The sequence below is a fragment of the Siphateles boraxobius genome, unplaced genomic scaffold (assembly GCF_051911475.1).
Source record: "Siphateles boraxobius isolate OS27281-9 unplaced genomic scaffold, OSU_SipBor_1 86, whole genome shotgun sequence".
Lineage (NCBI taxonomy): Eukaryota > Metazoa > Chordata > Actinopteri > Cypriniformes > Leuciscidae > Siphateles > Siphateles boraxobius.
The window spans coordinates 1,220,481-1,236,599 of NW_027509215.1; the positions used below are offsets into that span (position 1 = coordinate 1,220,481).

At 39.2% G+C, this 16,119-nt stretch overlaps 1 protein-coding gene across 3 annotated transcripts in view; it reads right to left on the bottom strand.

Moving 5' to 3' along the window:
- LOC143731137 (single-stranded DNA-binding protein 2) overlaps positions 1-16,119 on the bottom strand; it is a 77,389-nt gene that overhangs the window by 10,065 nt on the left and 51,205 nt on the right. For 2 of the 3 annotated variants that reach the window (XM_077221796.1, XM_077221798.1), the window contains exons 5-9: positions 9,797-9,886; positions 4,957-5,040; positions 2,650-2,709; positions 507-573; positions 314-381 (exon numbers count right to left, since the gene is read on the bottom strand). In XM_077221796.1, coding sequence (XP_077077911.1) covers positions 314-381; positions 507-573; positions 2,650-2,709; positions 4,957-5,040; positions 9,797-9,886 — 369 coding nt within the window. The remainder of the gene's footprint in view (positions 1-313; positions 382-506; positions 574-2,649; positions 2,710-4,956; positions 5,041-9,796; positions 9,887-16,119) is intronic. The other variant, XM_077221797.1, reaches the window with a different exon arrangement.

Genomic DNA, 16,119 nt, shown 5'->3' on the forward strand with positions numbered 1-16,119 from the left:
GTGGAGGGCAAAATGTGACAGAGCCTTTCGGGCCTGAGGCTGCTTCTTTCTAACCCGAGCCTTTGTTCTGCGCTCTACCCAATTTGTCGAACAGATGCTGCACCAGCTGCCGATTTGTGCAGCACCTCGCTTGCCAAGAACAAGGAGGACAGAGAGAGATAGAGAAGCAAGGAGAACTCTGCTTCCAGCCCAGGTGAGTAAAGAGGAGTAACAGGGTTCTTCAGACTGTCTTAGTCCTGTGGCGTTTGACTTGGACTACTTGACGACTACCAGAGGATAAATGAGTAAAAAGAGAGCAAAACTATGTGCGTACCTGAGGGCCCATGCCACCCATCCCTCTGGGAGGATTCATTCTCATTGGACCGCCCATGTTAGGATGTCCTGGAAAATATTAGATTTATTTATATTTAGAGTTATTACATGGGTGATATCATTCTTCAATCTGTATGTAAATGGCTCTGTGGTTATGAAGTGTTGGAGTGGGGGCGAGCGGACCAAGATGCTACCTTGTGGTCTGGTTGGGTCCAAACTGTTTGGCAAGAGTGGTTGTGATCCTGGAACCCCTACAGGAGGCTGAGGAGGAAAATGAATGAAGGTCAAGGAAAGACATGGAAAGTTTTACAGAAAACATACATCATGTTTACACTGGATGCGACCAATCTACATTGGAACAGTGTGAATAGGAGAATTTCCTTCCACCTTTTACTTTCAATGGAAAAAAATTTAACTTCAATTAGCCTCTGAAAATTTTACACATGCCAGTATTGCTACAGTACATCGGTTAGAAACGTTATTTTACATTAGAACACCAGAGACCAGAAACATCACAAACTGGCTTTGATGTATCAGTGAAAGCCATTCAAATGTATAATGAATAAAAGGAATGTAAATAGAATCCAAAAAAATTACAAAAAAAAAGAGACAGAGTTCCCACACCTTGGTGAACTTCAAACTCAAGGACCTTTCAAGGACTTTCCAAGTCCAAAATCCTCAAATTCAAGGATTTAATGTGGGGACACATTTCAAGTGTGAGCAAGGTTACATCGGGTTACCTTGTAAGATACATTGTTACAGTTTTCATGTGTCAAACACAACTATGCAAAAAAGCGTATTTTTTTCGCATTTATTTTTGGTCTTAAGACAGAGATCTGATATTCTTGTCGTATTTCTGTTTTGCATAAAACTGAAGAATATTCAGTACATCCTACACTGTATTCTAAAATGATCTGATATTAAATTTTGCATGGATTTTATTGAAAAGAGCTTAGGCTCATGTAACCAGAAGATATGAATATGCTTTTCTTGCCTCATGGGTTTACATTATCTTAACAAGCATTCTTTGTAATCTTCTTTGATGAGCCAAATATCTTGAAACTTGCATATTCCAGGCATCACATTTCAGCGGTTTCAACCTATTTTTGTAATGTTTCACGGTTTGTCTGAAACCTTGAGGTACCATCGTAGTAGTTTTGTGCGCGCGTGAACGTCATGGCAACGTATAACACAAAGTACCTCACACGGAAAACACTTAAAAGAGTAGTTCACTTTAAAATGAAAATTAGATCATCATTTACCCACCCTCAAGCCACCCTAGCTGTATATGACTTTCTTCTTTCAGACGAATACAATCAGTTATATTAATAAACACCCTGACGCTTCTGAGCTTTAAAATGGCAGTTGATTGCAACTAATAGATTGAAGCTCAAAATAGAGCATCCATCCATCATAATAGTGCTCCACGCGGCTCCAGGGGGTTAATTAAGTCATTCTCAAGCAAATTGATTAGTTTGTGTAAGAAAAATATACATATTTTAAACTTTATTAAGTAAAATAACTAGTTTCCAGCTGTAACAAGGTTCAATGTGAGGAAGGAAGGAGGCGGGAACCGGCGAACATTCAACACTTTTAATAAAATAAATAAACAAATACAAAAACAAAAGTATAAGCCAGCAGTCGTCCGTGAGGGGCTGCTGGCTTATACTTTTGTTTTTGTATTTGTTTATTTAAAACACACAAAAACACACATAACACATTAACAAAACACAAGTTCAGGCCTGTCCTCTCTCGATCTCCACTGTCGTCGCTCCTCCTTTTATCCTTCCGCTCCTCCGTGAGAGATACGAGACCGGTGCGACACGCAGGTGTAGCTCATCAGTAATTACGCCACCGGCCTCGTGCCGCTCTCTCATGGCCCTCGGCCTCGTTCTGCTCGTCACACAGGCCAAATTTACATATGGATTCAACTTAAGTGTCAAGCGCAACTTATGCGAGTAATGCAACGTACTGCTGATATTTACGCTACGCCATTACGCACTACGCTACTTCTGACATCATAAGTTGCGCTTTATATGTTTTGTTATACAATTTTACATTGTAGTGTGTTAAATATGAATATTTTTCTTACATAAACTCATCGCTTTGCTTCAGAAGGACATTATTAACCCCCCGGAGCCATGTGGAGTTCTTTTAAAATGGACGGGTGCACTTTTTTGAGCTTCAATCTGACGGTTGCATTATAAAGCTCGGAAGCGTCAGGGTTTTTCATTAATATAACTCCGATTGTATTCGTCCAAAAGAAGAAATGGTAAATGGACAATGGACTGCATAAAAATGGAATAACAACTGCCCGTGTGATGACGTTTTCCATACCTGATTTGGCATGCGAAGAGACGGCCGTGGTCCACCAGGGTACCGTGGAGACATAAAAGGCTAGAAGAAGAGAAAAAAGGAGTCATTAGCAACATGTAGCCCTATTTAAAGAGAATGCGAGAGCATTGTATAGACCAGAATGAATGAGTGCAGCAGGCCAGGCTATAGCAGATGGAATGGACAGACAGATGCACGGAGAGCAGAAGCCAACGCAAGATGCCATCAAATATGTATATTTGACATCTCTCCTTCTGTCCGTCAACACAGACTGCTCCAATTCTGCCTTTTAAACTTGCACACACATACACTCTTGTGGTGTTCCGACAAACGCATAGGAAAGCATCAGGAAAGTCAGACCTCGAGCGGCTGCACTTAGACGCTTCTCAAGTGAAAGTCTGGTCAGGAAGGAAAGTGACCACAACAACCCAAACGAGGGCAGTATCGTGCCTGTGTCCTGACATACAAACCATTAGAGTCGTGAGGCTGCGCGTCTAGAGATGAAACCCGATGCCACTACTGTGGTCAAGGCCTGTGGGAAGCTTCCCGAGAGACTCTCGCCAACTTTTAGGGCTCTGTTGAAACATGTCGGCGCTGAACGGATGAGGGATAGGCTGCAGGTGTGTGTGTGTGTGTGTGTGTGTGCGTGTGTTTTTACAGCTAATTGGAGTGATTTTTACCATCTTCCTAAGATGTTGTACAACATTAGTGCTCTAATATGCAGCGTGTGTGTTTTTTTTTCCAGGAGCAAGGAAGTGGAAGTGTCTGATAAGTATAGGTTTCGCTGTGTTATGTGGGTGTGCGCATGTGAGTGCACATCCACGTGCGGTCCTTCTGGTTTCTGCGCAGTCAGTGTGCTTGTGTGTGTGTGTTTGTGAGGGCGCTGTGTGGCGGGAGGCTCTACAATATTAATGTGCTATTGATGGGGGATGGGGTGCGGCCCAGGAGTGGAGGCCCATCTCCAAGAACAAGGAGGAGACTGAATTATTTATACTGTTCGCAGGGAGTCGACTCTATGGAGGGGGTGGGAGGTATACAGGATACTTCACACTCCCAATATAGAGAAACAGAGGGAGGAAGAAACAAAAAAGAAAGAGAAGACAGAGGAGGAATGGACTTTAGGGTGTACGCCCAATGTGTTATTTCTACAGTCTTTCACAACTGAATGTTTACCAGATTTTTATTGTCCACTTGTATTGTACACAACAGTACAACCTATTGAACTGTACTTCTATTCTTCACAGCCTTTCTTTCAGTTGTAAAAATAAATAAAAAGACTAGATTTTTGAACTAGATCAACTGATTCTTTGAAGAGATCAGATTCAATAGAACCATTTGTTAACAAATCAGACATCGGTACTTCTCTCATAAACAACACTAGGTGGATATCAAGACTTTCAGGGAATAACTTAATTGCAGTCTTTTTCTTAAACAAATCTACTGTACAACTTCAAAGGACTTCAAATATAGCACAAGAGTCACTTTTGTCATACTTTTATGGTACTTGTTTGTTCTTTCTTTCTTAAAGGGATAGTTTACCCGAAATTTTTAATTCTGTCATTATTACTCACTCTCAGTCATTCCAAACCCGTAAGACTTTTGTTCATCTTCGGAACACAAATGAAGATATTTTTCACAAAATCTGTGCCAGTTCTGTTCTCTCCATAGACAGCTAGACAACTACCACTTTGATGCTTCAAAAAGTTCATATTTTGAAGCGTCAAAGTGATAGTTGCGTAGCTGTCAACGGAGGTACAGAAAGCTCTCTGATTACATCAAAAAGATCTTCATTTGTGTTCCGAAGATGAATGAAAGTCTTACGGGTTTGAAAGGACATGAGGGTGAGTAATTAATGACAGAATTTTCATTTTTGGGTGAACTAACCCTTTAAAAGCTTCAGTCTATGTTCATTGTAAATGTATTGTAGACTTTGCCAGCAGAGTCTTCAAAATGTCTAACTTTGTGATCCACAGACAGAAAGAAAGTAATACTGGTTTAGAAATACATCAAGGTGTGTAAATGAACTATCCCTTTAAAAAAAACTGACTAAAGTCCACACAGAGGTCAATTAAGGACAAATTCTGCAACGTTGGTTCAAAGAATGTGTTTCTGTGAATGTTTCCAAGAAGAGGACTTGATAAAAAACTGAGAATTAAAAATAACCATGTAATTTACACCGTTCATCTTGCCCAAGTGAGTTGATGCCAGCATCGCCAACAGTTCTCATGTGTGCAAGTGTGACCGTGTGTATATCGAGGGTGCAAGCAAGGACACGGTGTGAGTGTGTGTGAGGATTGCTGTGTGTCTTACCTGGCCGTGTGGTCCCATCATGGGGTTGCTGGTATTATGTGGGGGAGGCTGTGCGTGTGGTGACGGCTGCGAGCCGGGAGGCCCCTTTAAGAGAGAAGAGGGAGATGAGAGATGCACAGACGGCCTTCCAGTGAGGCCTGCTGCTGCCGAAGCCCACACACACACACACACACACACACACACACACACATGCGCGCACACACGCACACGGGAAACCCAAAGCTAGTGTGGATTTCAATGAAAAACAGCAGTTTATGAGAATCAAACAAGCAGTTATTCCATCAGAAAGTTCTCAAAACATGGCAGGATTTTTTAGACCCACTTCATCATTTTGAAGAAAAAATTTGTTTCAGATGTGTAAGTGATGAGTGAGTCTTCAAATTCATATTTCAACATCAATCATACAACCTCAACAACAAATCAAGGCATCGTGGGACGTTCAACACTCAGCTCATGTTGACAATGTAACAAAAGATCCAAAGCGTTGATAAGTGGATAATTATTTTCATATGATGGATATGATGCAGAGTTTTGTACGAGCAAACATATATTCTTCAGATAAAATTAGTTTATAGGCCAGCAGCGTTCATGTACTGTATGTACAGAAGAAATATTTCCGCGAAATGTCACATAAAACCCATTAAACCCCTCAGTCACTCTATATAATTATTTCACAGAACATCCATGTGTGTTCATTAATGATCAACAGGCCATTGAGCTCAAGTCCAAAATGGTTCTGTAAGGAACATGAGACTTTGTGACTAATAACTAACACACAACAAAGGAGCTTAAGCTTCTATTCCTCTCTCCCCCTGAACAACAAGGCCGAATGAGAAGCATATGGCATTATGGGTCCTGTGCACCTACATTAGGAGCGTTCAGCCAATCGCAGTCGCTCTGCAGTTCTGCCTCATTGGGGAAGGATCTCAAAACAGCGATATATAAAAATCACTTCCGACACCTTTGAGAAGATAATAACCTGCCACTTACTGGCATGGCTATCAACAGAGAGCCCTTCAATCTCCATTCTCAGGCCCTAAAGGGGCAGTTAGTTTGACAGTATTCATACACTGTGAATGACGACCACAGGACAGCTGCAATAGCTCTTCTCAACCACTCGGGGGCAGTGTTAACAAAGCAAACCTCTCAGTGGTGTTCACGTAACTCACAGAACAACAATATTTATTTGAACTCTTCACTATTCGACTTAAAGATACACAGTAATCAGAAGCATACATTTCTATGCTAATCATTTCAAGTAATACTGATGTCAACAGATCGGCTCTTAAGTTTACTGACTAAATGAGGGAGACTTTTAGAGGGAGACAGTGGTTTCATTGCTTTTTTTCACTGTACAGTCTGTGTATGCGGTTGTGACCCATACTTATTACCGCCTCTTGACCTTTGGCCAGTGGTTCCACGAAGAACCTTTAGCATCCATGGAATCTTTCCATTTCTCAAAAGGTTCTTTATAGTGGAAAAAGGTTCTTTAGATGTTTAGATGATTAAAATGTATAAAAAATAATAAATGAAACAAAAGGTTATTTTAAGAACTGCTCACTGTAAGGTTCTTTGGGGAACCCAAATTGGTTACTATATGGCATCGCTGAAGAAAAAAAAACACTTTTGGAACCTTTATTTTTAAGTTTACACAAATTCAGCAGGCCACATTTTTCAATACAGTTCCACACTCATTTCTTCATAATTTCTATCCTTTCTCTATTGTTTGTATGAATAAAAGGCCCGAAACATACAAGATGTGCGACAACATTTATCTGCAACCAATTAATTTAGTGATACAAGCAGGTTTTATAAAAGTATGCATGAGGTAAGAGTTTTTGAGCAGTTTTTTTTTTGTTTGTTTTTTTGAGATTTGGATTCTGATTTAGCTGTGACCCGTCTCTGACCTCCCTGTGAGAGTGGATCGCTGCAGGGTCTGGCATGAGAGCTGCTCTACTGCGCAGATACAACAGGAATACATGAGCATATGTGTGTTTTCCCTGGCCACCTGCCTTTTTCAGAGTGGGTCTGAGGGAAGGATTAGAGGGGTCCAGGGATGCTCAAGGCCTCTTTAACTCGTAGTAGCGCTGAGGTCACGACTGTTCATTACACCTCATCACACACAGCAGTGCTAGCGCTCACTCTGCCGCTCAATGCCTCTGCCTTTGTCTGCTACACAATCTTGGTCTTTGAGTAGCACCCGTTCACTTCTCTTCCTCTCCACCTAACTTCCTATATAATAAAAACAGGGGTGTGCAGTATATCTGTGATCACACTGGCAAATATCTGCATTTTTTCAATTAGTACTTTACAATAAGGTTTCATTAGTTAACCAACTAATAATGAACTGCACTTCTACAGCATGTATCCATCTTTGTTAATGTTAATTTCAACATTTACTAATACATTATTAAAATCAAAAGTTGTATTTGTTAACACTTAATGCACTGTGAACTAACAAAAACAAACGATGAACAGTTGTATTTTTATTAACTAACATTAATAAAGATTAACAAACAATACAGCAACAAAAGAATTGCTCATGGTTAGTTCAAGTTAGTTAATACATTAACTAATGTTAACAAATGAAACCTTATTGTAAAGTGTCAGGTCAGTTTACAAGGTATTCCAATACACTCTATGGTATAGAACTAAAAAACATGGTATTACTGTGGTAAATCCCCCCCCCCCCATATATTTCTATATTATGCATCACTAATAAACAGATGAATGAACCCAAACCCACACAGTCCTGTTCTCTCAATGATGCTTTAGAACTAGATCTCAGGAGCAGCACACACACACACACACACGAGAACACCTCACACCTCTTCTCTCACTCCCTCAGCGCTGATCTGATATAAATAGCACTCCTCTGCTTCTCCGAAAATCTCCACCACACCTCTCCGTTCCCTCCTTCTCCTCAAACCTTTCCCCTATATAGCTCCAACCCTTCCCTCCCAATACAGCGGAGATTCCAGACAGCGGTGGAAAGCGTCTCCTCCCTCGACTCTGCCTTATCACTAACACTGCCAAATGCCAGGCCTGTCCATCACTGAACAAACGCTCCACCATCCCCGATGCATTATGGGAAGGTCTGTGGATGTGTACAAGCATGTTTGATTATGAAGATATGTGTGTCCGTGCTTGTATGTGTGTTGTTATGTGAACTCAATGTTTCATGTAAACAGACGGGAATAAACAGGAAAAAAAGCTGTTTGGCAAAATATATCCACACCTCCACTTTTTAATGCAAGTTAATAGGATTTTCAGTATTTCATAACTAGCACCACCATTACTAGTGCTCCCACCGAGAATTGGGGATTTGAACAAACCACTAACTATTCTGGATGCACCGATATTTAAATACTGGTTATTACAAATAAGTCACAACTATTTTCATCTTATGCCCTATAACTGACAAATGGGCAATATTAAAATTCTATACAAATATAAAAAATATTTTGACAAAGAATTTTTCCAAATAAAACCAAACAAAAAAAAAATCAGGTTTTAAATAGATATCTATTTTGAGATTTGCTAAAGATTACATGTAAGTGTTATTAAAGTATTCGTGTTTTTAAAAATTAACATTAGATGAGAATTTAGGTGACGCCAAATGTAATCTAAATGTAAAAATAAAGGAAATGAGCAAGCATAATTAAATATCCATAATCTTGTGGAATCTGTAATTGTTTCAATATAATCTGATGTTTAAATAAAAATGTAGGCTATCTGACCAACAAAAGAAAAAAAATTATATACAAAATCAGCCAATCAATTAAATATTCATAATGATATAAATATTATTAATGATATTGGCTGATAACTTGGTACCAATATATCATGCATCCCTAGCAAAAATTAAAAATGTCTGTACTGTTTGTACTGCAAACAGTACAATCGTTCTGGTGGACAATAAAACGGGCAGAAAAATAATCAGAGAATGAAGGAGGGAATATATCTAGAGAACATAATATCATAAAGACTTGGGTTTTGTTGACCTGTGCCAGCAAGTAACCACCTAGCAACGGTTTAAAACACTCAGAACCCTTAGCAACTGCAAAGAAACACCACAGCATCATGGCACTAATGTTTCAAAGACGAAAGAGCCGTTTTTCATAGATGAACACCACTCACACTTTCTTCAGAACAAGAAAAATCTAGATCGCGTCCAACACCTTCATGAACACAACACGGCCTGCAGAATGGAATGAATAAAGCTGCGAGCAGATGGATGGAGGGATGATGAAGAAAGAGAAGGAAAGATCTTAGCAGGGAAGGAAGAAACAACAAAATCTGTCAGAGGAAAAACTCATTTAGAAGCACATGAAAAGTGGGCATCCCATTCAGTCTCTCTCTCACACTCACAGTTAAATTTGTTTTGTAACACAGTTAATTGATCATCGGTCAGCAACTGTTCCCATCGATTCATTATCGGAGCCGTATTACAGATACATCCTAAATCCAGATCTCAGCCGTTCAGTAACCATGGCGATTTCCATTTGGGATCTGAAAGACTTGAGATAGGAAGAGTAATACAGCTCCAGAAATGAAACTACAGCTAATTTCAACTCACATTTAGTGCTCTAAACCTCCATCTTACCATTGGATGGTAGAGGACTTTTTTTTCCCAGTGTGGAAAAAGGCAAAGTTGGGAATGATCTCATACTGATAGCAGAGCTCCAGGCTGCTGTCAAGCCGCCCACAGCCACAGACAGACCCACCAGCAGCCCACGCGCGCAGACAGAGAGAGAATGAAGGAATGAATGGAGCGCAGACGTGACAGGGTGATGAATGGAAAAGTGGCAAGGAAGAGAATGAAACCAGCTGTGCTTACCTGAAAGAAACCAGGGGGCATGGGTCCACCTGGCATGCCGTCGTTGGGGGGCATGTTGCCCATTACGGGGCTGGGGGCTGCTGCTGCACTCTGGGAAACAGAAAGAGGGAACACGTTAGTAGAGATATAGAATTAGTCAACCCTGATGCAATACTGATATTACACTAATACTACTTTTACTTTGATTGATGCTGATATCTGGGTAATTTGTGTTATGGAAAGTGCTGCACGATTCTGGATAAATTAAGAATCACGATTTTTTTGTTCCAAATAGAGATCGCAATTTCTTCCACGATCCTGAAAAGACAAGCGACAACTTAACAAAATAACTAGAGCTAGAGCAATTAATGTTAATTGCTGCAGTCTATTTAAAAAGTTTAATTATTATATATTTTTTTTAATATAATTTGAATGTATGATTCATTGACTCACTCATAAATACTTCACTTATTTCATTAATGGATGAATCAGCGTTTTTGAATTAATGAATGATTCAATGACACATATTTAAGTCACTTGTCGCCACCGTTGTAACACTGTAATTGATACAATCATCTTCAATGTGATCTGTGATCAATCAATTATCTTCTGTGATAATATGAATATTTCTAACACAGAAACAACAACACTGCGTGGTTAAAAAGACTGTTTGTGAAGTTGTTTCGTACCTATACATGACAACTGCTCTCTCGGGCTAAGCGGCAATGCGAGCGCAGATTTGAATGTTCATTCACGTGTTGTCAAAGTTTTAATAGACAAATCGTTGTAATTTAGGAATGACATTGCCTGGGTGTTTGAATCGAGATAGCGGTCTTTAAATGATCCATCATGCAGCTCTAACATGTCCCCATAAAGACTTCATATATTGGTTAAAAATTTTAAATGCAAAATTTATAAAGATGAAAATCATTCAAGTTACTTAATCTTCTTTTAGATTCTACCATTCTTTTATGGTAGGAGAAGAAATTAAATGTTTATTTGGCCATCTCAATCTATAACTGTGGTACCAAACAAATGCTTTAACACCATTTTAAGCAGACAAAATACAAAATGTGCTATGTTGGAGTTTGTTTAATTACCGCAAACAAGCTTTTAGCTGTACAACCTCACTACACGGCTCTTAAACGGAGCATAATGTAAGTATCAGTGTGTAGTTAATACACAAGTAAGATCACTCTCGGTAAAGCCGCATATTCAACACGGAGTGTGTTGTTAACACGAGACGTTTATTTGCATCAGAAAAACGCCTGCACTAGAGCACAGCTCGTGCATCTGTGTACATACTTCCCCTCGTAAAGGGGGCATAAAACAAGCAAACAGAGCGAGAGGAGCCTCAAGTGGAATCTCCTGAGCTAGTGGAACACTTAGAGACTGGGGCCCCTTTCCTCCGCTGGCCCCGTTCCCTCTCTCTCTCAAACCTCTTTAACAGTCTGCTGCTGCTGGGGTTTGTGTGTTTGCCAGTCTGCCCTGTTCTACCAAAGAGAGAGAGAGAGAGAGAGAGAGAGAGAGAGAGAGAAGATAGGAGACGAGGCACATTGTGTGTGCCTTATTCTGTGTGAGTGAAAACGAGAGAAAAAGAGACTAAACAAGGAGTGAAAGGGGGAAGATAAAGGAGAAAGTAGGAACAGAGAAAGAGAGGGAGGATTAAAGAGCAAGAGCTGGCAGTCGGCTCGCACACTCCCTCCCCCTGCTGTAACTCAAACCTCTCTACAGTCGTCGTACAAACAGCCACGCCACCCCTGACCTCACACACATACACAAACTCACACAGCCTCTCTGTCATACACGCAGAAACCTTGGGGTCAGTGGGCGGAGCTTATTGAGCATGACTCCTCCCATATACTCCAGAAACACACACACACACACCAGGGCTGGATGATATATTAAATACTTGTGATATAACATTAGGCAACATTGTGATGACTTTATTGTGCCTTTTATTTGTCAATTGAGTTTTCCTAGACTTCTATTTACCAATTGAGTTTTCCTAGACTTCTTTCACCATTCCTCCTGGTCGTGCATCTCGCAAATATGTCTGATGTCATATACCATAAACTTACACAGCAAAAAAACGTTTTTTAAAGTTGGTGAGTTCGATTCATTTTAATGAAGCATTTCAAATAATTTTAATCGTTGATTTAAATGAATTTATTCCAAATTATGATTCAATCATTAAATATTTGAGTGCAGTGCACATGTCCCTGAAATATATTCAATATTTAAAATAATGATGCTGCTGGTGATATAAAATATAGTTAAATTAAAATCAGGATGATTTTAATATGCTTTTTATTAGGCCATTAAGTTTTATAAATAAAGTGTCATTAGTTTCACAATTCTTTCTTGTCTTGTTTCTCACAAGCATGAAAGCATTCATTTAAACTGCAGTAGAAAAAGTGCTATTAGATTTGGCAAGATGGATTCATTTCTGTGAATTAGCTCAAACTGTCCTTTTCAATGAATTAATTAAAAACCGAGTGAAATAATTCCCTCATTTGTTTGCATCAACACTCAAATATGTTAAAGTCGGCATGAAAGGAAAATTCACTTATTTTCTAAATGAATGTTATTGATCTTATTGTGAACAATTCATCCATGCATAAGTTTAATTTCTTACAATATTTGTTAACCTTGAAATTTTTTTATCAAAATATCATAACTTGATCTTCCGGTTGAATTCTAAATTCTTGATCTTCCGGTTGAATTCTCTCAGGTGACGTATACCAAGCTTTTCCAACCATTTAGTCTGCTTAAACCCATTTAGTCCTCACAGAAGTAAATGGTTAAAAGAAAGTGTCACTTTTCATGCAAAATTATTATTATTAATAAATATAAAATATAAAACGTATTATAATTAATAACTTTCAATTATATTCAAAAACAGAAATGATTAAATATTCTTCCTTGTGCTTGATTTGTATAAAAAACAAAACAAAAAACAGTATGGGTAACATACTTTAAGTAACAGGAAGTCTTGATTATTTTTTGAACTGCATTTTACTTCTAAATTTCAAACCAACTTGGTAACAATAAATAATTAGGGGAATTCTTTTTTTTTTTTTTTTTTTTGACGGGAAAAAATATTGAAAAATATGAAGATATAATCTTCCTAGCCATTTCATCCAGCCCTAACCAACGCAAACCAGGGTTCTGAACCAGTTCAAGGAACGGAAACTGGAAACGAACAGGAACAGGAAAATAAAAAACGAAAACGATATCAAGTTTAATCGTTCTGAACAAAAATGCTTATTTGAAATTACCATTAACAGGTTAATAACGTTACTTTATCGTTCGGTTTAATATTTTAATTTAGCAGTTAACCAATTATGAATTCTATGCAAATGTCACATAGAGGTATCCAACGTGAGTGACAAGTCATCATAGGTAAGTCGCAATAGCAATGTTGGATCTCAGGAGTTTTTTAGAGGAGATGTCAGCAACCATTAAAGTCCCCGTGAACCGGTAGTTGCAAACGACTTTTCTCCAGTGTTGTGATGTGTTTCCAAGTGAAACGGAATATTGAATAGAGGGCAGGGTTTTACTTTAGCGCTCCTCCTCTCCTTGGAGGGGAGTGGTTAAGCATTTTCAACCCAAGCCGTCAAACTGACGTCATCAGAGAAGGAACGCCATTCCATGTGTACTTGCATGTGTCATTATATTATTAAAAATTTACCAAAATCAAGCTCAAATGGAGCTAAGAGGTTTTTCACCAGCGAATGTTGAAAATTTGTATTTTGTCAGTTGTTAGAACAGCCGCATCTGAGGCAGCAAGTGCATCACATTACAATAAACTTACTGGTAACAAAGTTTATTGTAGATATGTGGGCGCTTTGTTTTTCCTGTCGTTTAAAACATTTGGCCAAAATCGTATATATTGTTATCTTATTCAAAATCTAATTATAAAAAGACGAAGCGGTGTATCGACGACTAGACGGCAAATACACCTCTTCTCCGCTCTTCTAATTCTTAAAACATAAGCCTTTACAAACATCTTGTTTTTTAAATAAAGAAAATGCAGTTCTTTATTTACCCTTGCACTACAAACAAGCAGAGACGGTCTCCTAAATGTGTTCAACACTTCATTCAGGATTAAGGCAGTTGGAGCTACTGTACAAGGTTTTGTTTTGCCAACAGTTTGAGGATTCACTGGCCTTACGAGGTTTATCTAAGCTCTTGTATAAAGTATAAGGCAAAAAAAGCTAAAAAGAAATTGTGTTACTAACCGGTATTTTTTCAAATCAAACCGTTTTCGGAAAGGTAATGTTTCGGAAGGAATTTTGAACAGAACAGAAACGTTAAAATACTGATTCTGCTCGGGAGTGAACAGATTGATCCCCCCCCCCAACGGTTTTTAAGCCCTGACGCAAACACACTCATGAGTTAGGAAGAAGGACTGAGATTGAGTTTGCTCAACCCTGTAAACACACACACATTGTGATACTGGCGGCTGGTACCGATCCAATACTCAAGGGAGGTGAGTGTCTGTGAACAGAGTCTGGTTCCCTGTTTCGCCTGAGATCTGTGGCTCTTATAGAGCTGTTATACAGCATCACCCCCTGTGCCATAAACACACACACACACACACACACACACACACACACCAACCCAACCAATCCCAGCTAACACAGCAGTGCAAGGGGGCGTGTGGTGAACCGTAACCCGGGGCGACCAGAGAGTATTATCGCTCGGGCTCCAGCTCTTTTACGAGGAGAGAGAGAGACTGCGGTGGCTAGATTTGGCTTCACACACACATGCACACGCTTAAATACACACAAAGCACTGTGTATACTGCGGACAGAGGGGAGGGACACCAGAACTGCAGTGTGTGTGTGTGTGTGTGTGTGTGTGTGTGTGTGTGTGTGTGTGTGTGTGTGTGTGTGTGTGTGTGTGTGTGTGTGTGTGTGTGTGAGAGAAAACCCAGTCCTGCGAGTAAGATTCAGCTCTGTTCAGGTGCATAAAGAGAGAGTGAGGAAGAGGGGGAGAAAGAGGCCTCCTTCGTCTTGTTGCCATGACAACTCCGACCTCAGCTCTCCCTCTACAGTGCCATTAAAACCCTCAGGCCGTCAATCATCCGCCAGTAGGGAGAGCGTGTGCATGTGTATGTGTGTGTGTATGCATGTGAGAAGGGAGGGACCAAGCTTTTCAGCGCTCGTCTCGTTACTCACTGATTACTGCCATCATCTCATCAACCCATTAAACAGCAGCTCATTTCGGTATACACACCTCTACACCAGCCACTAAATAACAGTACTCGTGTAAACATAAACATACACAACACACGCACTCTCGGGTATTACGCTTCAGCACGGTACTCAATACCCGCTGCACAAGTAAACAAACACTCGAGCATGCTCGCATAAACACTTGGGGTTTACATCTCAACACCAGTTGCAAAACTAATATCCGACACCCAGTTCACAGAGCTTGAGAAAATAGACACACGTGGCTCTTACTAAAAAGTACTGTGAGTGTACAACAGAATGCCAAGAGTATCAGAATGAAATTGTGTGACTACCATATTCATATAACTTACCTTAATATATATTTTATTGATACATACACACACACACACACACTTAACCTTGTTTAAAAATATGCGAATAGTTTAGAGTTTTACTTTTTTCACAAACTTGACCGGAATGGTGGCTCCATTTTCCCCAAAATGAGAACAGAATATTAATTTTGGACATACAGTATTGTGAGGTAAAATACTGAGAATATATATATATATATATATATATATATATATATATATATATATATATATATATATATATATATATATATATATATATATATATATATATATATTAAATAATTATCATGATGGTACTGTCCAGAAATTATGTTCTGTCATGACAACTCTCTGAGTAATTGCCATGGTATTGGGTATGACAATGCTGTATGTTTGGTCTTGGCGCAATAGATCTGCTATGCTGCTGCTGCTTTTATTTTGTATTTTTTTTAATTTGCTGTACAATATAGTGTACATGAATTACCCGTAGCAGATCTATGCAGGTGGAGCTGGGGAAGATGGAGGGTTTCTAAAAACGTGCTGCACTGCTAAGGCAAATGCTACCCAAGTATTTGAAGGTTGTACTGATACGGCAGGAACCAATCAGCAGCGCCCTATAGATAACGATGTGATTATGAAAAGGTGAATAAAAGGACCTATTAGCCTGCACGGTCTAGAGTTTCATGCCAGAACTTTGTATTTGTTATTTTCAACAACAACACAAAAAAAAGTCATATCAGGTTTTTTTTTAATAAATATTTGGTCTCGTTTTTTGGGGTATTGTTTCTTTGCAGAACAGTTCCTACAC